The 8,611-nt window shown below is 35.5% G+C and overlaps 1 protein-coding gene across 1 annotated transcript; it reads right to left on the bottom strand.

Moving 5' to 3' along the window:
* Positions 1 to 7,771: 7,771 nt before the first annotated feature.
* Positions 7,772 to 8,296, bottom strand: LOC149168268 (uncharacterized). The gene has a single exon (XM_089424871.1). The coding sequence runs from the start codon at positions 8,294 to 8,296 to the stop codon at positions 7,772 to 7,774; it is 525 nt and encodes a 174-aa protein (XP_089280997.1).
* Positions 8,297 to 8,611: the final 315 nt, after the last annotated feature.

Genomic DNA, 8,611 nt, shown 5'->3' with positions numbered 1-8,611 from the left:
TTTGTATTCATATTCTGAAATATGAATTTAAAATTGACTTTGAAAAGTACTTCATCCATGGAGTTCACTCCTTCATTCTTCCTATGAACTGCAAAAACATAGCACTTTGCTGCAATACAATATTAGATGATGGAATAAGAGAGGTGTACAGTCTCTCTTCTTCCAATAAATATGTAAATCATTACAAGCATTTCTTAGAAAACAAGTCTAAAGATGATATACAAACAAAACGCATTTATTTACCCCTTGAGGAATGGTGGCCATCCCAGACCTCCTAGCGGTATTTTGCTTGCAAAATATTCATTTTATATCCAATTAGAGTGATTCCAAAGCCAAGTTGAAGTGAATTCATATGGCTACCTTAAGTATAAATAGGTTCTCAAAATGGTTTAAAATGATATGGTAAAAATTATAAGGAGTATCATGTTTAATAGAGCTGCTTGTTAATTTTTAACTAGACCAATAGTCACTATTTAGAGTGTAATGTTTTCGTCAAATATTGGATCGATGTGATTCTACTTGGATATTAAAGTATATTTATTTTTTTTCTTTCTAGTAGAAAAAGTTTTAAACATTCTTAGGCTTGATATCACAAAATTGGTGATGAACAGACCTGGGAGGCAGAGTTTTACTATGCTGATTTGAAGACATGCAATCACTAAATGTGGCATAACGTTTTCATTTGACCTCCAAATGGGATGATTAAAATTGTGTATTTATCTAGACTTGAATATATATCTCCCATATAAACATATTTTGAAAATAAGATGATTTGGTATGTCAAATATGCCAATGAACAGTCAAGTCCTAGAATTGTCACCATGCAGATTTTTCGAGAAACAGTTAGTATTTCAAGAATAACTTTTTCATATGATCCTTGATTGAAGTGATTCAAATTTATTTGGAAACTATATTCCAAGGGATATCTTCCCTATGAATTTAAGGTAAAAAAATTTCCATTAGACACCTCAAATATAGGTTTTACTAACTCTGTCCTCAACCTTTCACTTGAGACCTAGTTTTTATTTTGATCACATTTTTATTTGTAATATAAATTGAAAATTTCAAAATGGATTCCAAAACTAGATTTCAAGAGATATGTAAAAAAAACATGATTTAAAAATGATCCTATATGGTTACCCAAAATAGGATTGTTCTTACTGCATTTTTCCATGTAGTCCTTTCAAATGAATATTGAACAATGATTTGAAGAAATATTCATGACAGTTTGAAACAAAATTATTATGGAAGTCTTATTGTGAATTCATTCTACTTGTTTATTTATTCTATTCTATTTTAGAAAAATAATTCATTCTCTCAAGTATAAGAGAATTTCCAATGCATCCATTTTCGTAACAAGATCATGAGTAAACTCACATCCAAATTTGAAAAATATACTTTAATGAATGTTTGGACATGAAAATTTATCTGATCATAAAGATTTGATGAGAAAGAATGTTGAAAAATGGAGTAGTGTTGTGACCTAATGACTAGTTGAAACCAAGTTTTAATATGATCTTTGTTTGCTTGGCTCTCATTAATTGTCATAGCACAAAACTCTTCTTGTGGTACTTGTTCAAAATCTTGTATGCACAAGGGATCTTGTGATATACATGCTAGAAATTCTTCAATTTCTGGCTCTAATGTTTGATCTTCATTGCATGTGATCCATGACTCATTCACCTCCTCACAAATATAGCTAGAAGAAAGTTCTAGATTCTCTTCCCGTGGATCATCTTCATGGATGTTTTGTTGCTCCTCTATCCTTTGACATAAAGATTCATCCCTAGTGAGCATTCTAAATTGAGGACAAAGACTTGAGAATAGTTTTGTGGTGGCATACCCTACTTCTCAAAATTATTTCTTTAACATCATTTTTTAGATCTTGTCTTGCAAATGGATTTTGTAGTTATTTTTTTATTTTATCTTTCGTTGGGGGTTTTGTTTTGGGAATCTACTTTTAGGATCTCTATATCTAGGCGTAAAGAAACTTAACTAAGAGAAATGTATCTTAACTAATTATTATTTTTATCAAATTTTTAGTGTTTTTGTTTATATTTCATTTAACTATGTTGATAATTGCCTCCCCAACAACGGTGCCAAAATGTTGAGCTAATTTATTAACACAAATTAACACAAGTATTCATTATCAATCCATGTTTGTAAAACCTGGAGGAAAGTCCACAGTGTATGGATATCAAATGTAGAAAATCTTAGAAGATAAAATTTGAAGAATTAAAGAAGTACATATTACAAATATAAACCTATTTTAACAATTTCTAACTCACTTTTGCAATGTATGAAAGATGAAGTGGCTCTTAACTTAAGAGATCCATTTGTGTCATTTTCTCCCAATATCACTTAATGAATAGAAATCAAAAATCATGAATTAACAATAACTTAAGATACATAAATAAATAATGAAGGAGACTCTTAACTTAAGAGATATTTGGGTATTCTTCATCACAATTCATTCATCATTATGCTATCATTGGAAAACTAAAAGTACATAAAACTGCTTGAATGTAACAAAGATGAATTCTAGTTTTGATCTATTAATTCAATAGAAGGAGAATTCAACTTGAACACTTGTTGTCCCTTCTTATTAAAATGATAAACAAACTAAGATTCACCAGTAATATAAATCATCACACATTAATTCAAATAAGCAAAACTAAAACAAAGAAAGTAAACAAATTTAAAGTAACTAGTTCATGAAAATTAAGCTAATTTAACAATGAAGTGTACTTAGCTTGGAGTGGGGGCCCTTCACCCTTGCTTTGCACACTTGAGGCTGCTATAAAATACTAAAACTTTAGTCACTCATCCACACCAATGAACAGCAAAATGAAAGTAGAACAGGTTCTTCTAATTAATCTCCAATATTCAAATGTCTCAGCATAAAGTTATATAAAAATTACATATCATAAGCCTTCAAAGTCTTGGCTTAAATAGAAGATCATGAAACAAACTGATATAAAGTCTCTCTAACAACTATATATATTCATATCTATCTATCTAAGTCAAATCTATCCAATTTATCACTAGAAATATGGACAATCCCATAAAATCATAAAACTGCCCTATTTCCTAGGGATTTTATGGATGACTAATCATGTTTGACCAGCCTTGACCGAGCCTGATTTAGCTTGTTTTAACCAAACCAATTGGAATTAGTTCAGTCCTAGTTCTCAAGCTTTCCATTCATGTGTCTAGCTCGAGCCCAAGTGTCCTGCAAATATGTCATCCACATGGCCATTACGGGAATTTCTGATTTTGTCCAAAAATACTCTTAAAACCCAATTTTTGGAAAAATATCTAAAAATTGAAAAACATAATTTATTTACTTGAATATGCATAATAAGGTCAAAATAAGGTGTATATGGATGGTATATGGTGAAAAATGATGGAAATTAGGTGGATTTTAATAAGCAAAATTTGATCAAAAGCGAGGGCCAACAGGAGGATCTAGACTGCATATTAGGATGGGTACACTGCATAATTTCCAATACTTTGGCACTCTAGGTTATGACACAGGGAATTGTAGGAGGCGTGACAAAATACTATGTAACAGATTCCCTCTAAAGCATGAATGCAAAACAGGGAGTGATGGCTGAGATGCTTTACGAGCTTTTGCAAGGACGAGAACAAACATTGTTAGGAGACCTGCAAATCAAGGATGCATATGCATATACATATATGATATCAAAACATGAATCCACAATATGGATGAAACCATCCAGATAGAAAGGACTATGTGAAAATATCCACGGCATGGGCATATCCATCCAAATGAAAAGGATCATCTGGAAGTCTAAGATCCAAGGTATGGATGCAGCAACCCGATATAGAAGGATCATCATCATCATAAATATAAAATCCCACGGTGTGGTCACAGCCATTCGTATAGAAGAAACATGTATACAATCATGAACAATACATAACTCCACGTAGCCTAAGTTATAACAGGCAAAACTCAAGGTCTTGTGCTCCCTCCCAAGCCGATCAAAGTACGAATTATAACATGCAAATTAATGTGTTGGAGTCGAACATGCTAGAAAACCACATGATTATCGTCTAATGATGTGGACCGTTAACATGCACAAGGGAAACCACCAATAACAACAATGGTTCTCAAGGTACGAAAATACAATCTGTGAATGTGAAAATGAAGTTGAAGTTGAACACTCGTGGAATCATTCGACCGAAGGCCAATGATGGAAACCTATCGTCGGATTCGAAGAACTTTCTATTATGGCATGCAATCTCTAAGGTATTGAAAGGATGTCTCTAAGTCATTTTCCTAGATAATGAGCTGAAGTTGATAGGAAGTGACCCATCGAAGGAGGGCCATAATTATTCCCTCATCATCGACACGAAACAAGGAATAAAGTGGAATAAATGAGTATGATCCAAGACTGTAGCAAAAGGCCAAACAATGTATAGTAATAAATTGTGCATATGAATTCTCTTGAACATATCGGCGACACGACTCCGGAATGTGGCAGCATTTGACTCAACATAAGACAAAGGGTCATGATGACGAAATGGAATAGTCAGATGAGAGGCAACATGGATCACCCAAACCCGGAAAGACAAGTGATAGAGTTAGCATATCCCAAACCCGACACAAGAAACCAATGAGTGTCATGTTCAAGAGCAACATGCTACCTATACAAGAGATGTTTCACTTTCATTTTTACCAACTATTTCTAGCGACTACCCCAATTATTTTTAATCACAATCTTCAAGGGGATAGAATATTCTTGTTGTATAAGTTCATTCTTCGAATGAATCCACCCTAGTAATTTTTACGAGCAATAGGAACGATCAACTCGGTCTTGTCATGGTGAAAAGTCTTTTGTCATTTAATTTTTACGAGTCTAATAGAAGAATAACTCAATGTCTTTTTCATATTTAGAGAGTTTGAAAAAGAGGCGAAAAGTAAAACTTCATCATGTCCCTTTTCGTAATCTGTCTCTCAAACCCGAAAAGGTAGAAAGCAATATTTGAGAGAACCTCTTGACCATGTCGACAAAGGTGTACCTTTTCATAGTCAATCCCATCCTGAAAAGGGGTAAACGTATACTATGACGACGTCAATTCATTTAATTTAACGAGTTCTAAAAGACAAGTACTCGACGATCTTTTCATATTTCGAGAGTCAGAAAAGAGCTTAAAGATGACTTCAGGGGGTTTCCTTATTTGTTTATTTTTAATGATTCTGGAAAAAAGAGATAAAACAAAAACTCATTGAATCGGTCAAAAATGATCGCTATAACCACCAAAAAAGAGCCTGTAACTGTGCAAAGACAACCCCACATCACTCATATCGAGAAAAATAATAAAATAGGAAAAAAATTGTTTAAAAACTTATAAAAAAATACCAAAAGTAAAAACATTTTTATCATTTCACTTGGAGTAAATTGGAGAGTGCATTTTATCCCATTTTCCTTGATTCTTCAGGCAAGCAGTGTGGGAGATCCAGGGAACCATTTCATGAACCGTCAGCTGTTGAGCTCTTCCTTTTATCTTTATTTTCATACTTATTTCATGCCATTTCATAGGATTTTAGCTTGGTTAAGGGGAGGATTTTCATTTTTTAAACCGAGGGTGACCAACACGAGTCTAATCATCAGATCCACGTTGATCGCCCCTCAGCCCAAAAGGCTCTCGTGCTTCCAGCACGAAAATAACTATTATAGTCACACTGGACACAGAGCGGAAAATAGAAAGAGAAATCCTCTATCTTGATCAGTTTTTTCAAAATTTTAATCCATGGAAAGGCATCTTAATTATGTTTATGGGTTGTTTGCAAGAGATTTCGACAAACATGGTCATCGAATGGAAGGAAAGAGGCCATGAGGTAGAAGATCATGAAGCTACCCAAAGCGTTGAATGTGTCAATGCTTTGATGGATTGCGGGTTACTGAATTTCTTCTGAACCCGAGGACTCATAGCTCAAAATGAGTTGTTACACTATCTGATACGGGATGTTCATCGAAAGATCTTCATCATTGGAGATCAAGAACTAGAGCTAGAAGTAGCTGATATCTACTTCATCACTGGATTGTCCAGAAGAGGGGAGAGATTCCAACTCTTTGGAGCTCGTACTGGAGGTGAGAGCACCAACACCTTGATCAGAAGGCATTACCCAGGTGCAAGGTCAACTGTGAGTGGGAAGGTGAATATAGAAACCATCAACAATATTTCCTTGAGGACAATTCTACACACCATGTCCCATATAGCTGGGGTGCAAGCATTGCATGAGGCAACGAAATCACAATTCCAATATGCAGTGGATTTCCTTGCTCCAACAGTGTTCAACTGGTGTGAGGGACTGTTGGTCAACATGAAGAGACAACTGACCAAAGGCAAGTTGGGAAACTTGAAGCAGTTCGGCTTTGGATTAATTTTGGTCACTTTCTTTTTGGAGTGTGTGCCCCTATTTCAATACCAGTGGGTAGAGGTGGACGACCTAGCTCCACAAGATCTGAGGTTGTTCAGATGGAGTGAGATCATGCCTCGAGGAGGGGGAGGTCAACAGATGCCTTTCCCTCTGTTGTTCTTTAGTTGGTTATGCCAACAACAAATCATCATCAATGACTATTCCTATGTAGGCACGGACATCAGAGGAGATCCATACCTGCCTCTACCACCGGGTGCACAATGGACTAATGCAAGTAAAACTTGTTTTTTGGAATTTTTCAAGTGTTTGTTTGAAGTATATCGGAGAGTTTACTTGTAATCATTTTGTAGATGTAGGACTGGAAAGGCCTCCTCGCATATCGCCAATATCACGAAGAGTAGCATGTCAAATAGAGGATGCTCCATACGAGGAAGGATCAGATCCTATGGTGGAGATGGAGAAAAATTTGTACGTGATTACTCGAGGGATTCTAGAATATGTGACTATAGATGGCGTGTCGCTGCGATACTAGAGGCATACAATAGGAGTGTCTATGAGAGTGCGTCGGTTGTTAGGCTGAGTAATCAGAGTGGTCGCATGCTATCGTGAGCATCATGTGGGCGAATAGCCTTTTCCTAGTTGTGTTTATCTTCGTTATTGTAGGCTTTGAAATCCATGTGTCCCAGATTACTTATTTTTTGAGATTTTGATGAACAAACTTTGACAGACTCGATATATATATATATATAGATAGATATGCATGTTTCTATTGCCTAATTATGTGTTCATGTATCATGATGATGTGATCAGTTTTTTCATAAGTGGTGCAAATGTATATCTGGAACATAATTTTCTAATGCATCGTTTAATGTATTCAAATTTTGTGGAATGTGTTGATATGTGATATAATCAAAATTTATTTCCAGTAATCGAATACGTAGATACATATGCAAAATTTGTGGATTTCTTACTGTGTAATGACTATTTAATTGTAGCACAATGAGTTGTGAATCTAGCTTAACAACCAAATTTCTAATTCCGAGAGCAACTGCTTCTAATAACAGTTCAATAAATACATTGTACTCTACAATATTATTAGTTGTTCATCCCAGTAAAATACCTTATAGATTGATCAACTCCCCATCATGGGCGAAGAGTGCCCAAGTTGAGGAGGATAATTTATGTGTGCTATGACAAGCACCATCAGCAAAACCAACATAATGTTTTGAACACATCTGCGAGCCGAGTGGAACACAAGGTAAGCAGAGGAAACATTTCTGCAAAGAAAACAATCACACCAAAAAATAAAAAATGCACACCAATGAATTCACACACTAATATAAAAAAGTAATTACACAGAACTCACGCATAATACTTGTTCAGATAAATCCCATTGCAGGGTTGTGATAACGCATTACCTTCATAGTCAACCAACTCATAAGCACCTTTTTGCAAGACACGTTTAACAATGTATGACCCATGCCACATAGGTTCGAACTTCCCAGCTCCCAATTTATCGTTGGCTTGGTCATACAGCAAGACCAAGTCACCTTCAGTAAAAACTCGTGGAGAAACAGTTTGATCATAATGAGCTTTAACTTGTTTTTTTTGTGCTTCGATCACCATCATAACAATATGATGGGTCTCATCAAGCCTCTCGAGATAAAGTAACTTCTCCTCTTCAGGCAAGGTATCGGGGATTAGCTCAATAGCTATTTTTAATGAAGGAATCTCACACTCGATCGCGAGTGTCACCTCTAAACCATATACCAACTGGAATGGAGTGAAACCAGTGGATGTCTTAACTGAGGTTTGGTAAGCCCAAGGAGTCAATAAAATCATGAGATGCCAATCCTTTTTATGCTTCCCAATGGTACGTTGAAGCATAGTAATTAAGACTTTATTAATCGCTTCAACTTGGTCATTGACCTGTGGGTAGTGAGGAGTTGAGTTGTCATGGCGAAGACCCAACTAAGCAGTAAGCTATGCCATCATGTACTAACAAAAATGTGATCCGTGATCAGTGACAATGGCTTGAGGGATGTCAAAACAGGCTATGACATGGTTAAAGAGGAATTGAGCAGCAGTTGTACCATCAACATTATATGTGGGCATATCCTCAACCCATTTAGTAAAATAGTCGATGACGACGATGATATAGCCATGCCCCCTGCCCGAGCGAGGGTTACATGTCATGAAATC

This window comes from Pinus tabuliformis, chromosome 4_2, assembly GCF_031772625.1.
Source record: "Pinus tabuliformis cultivar Carrire ecotype Pingquan chromosome 4_2, CPIR1, whole genome shotgun sequence".
Lineage (NCBI taxonomy): Eukaryota > Viridiplantae > Streptophyta > Pinopsida > Pinales > Pinaceae > Pinus > Pinus tabuliformis.
The sequence above is the reverse complement of the archived record's forward strand: the minus strand, read 5'-3'. Positions and strand labels throughout refer to the sequence as shown.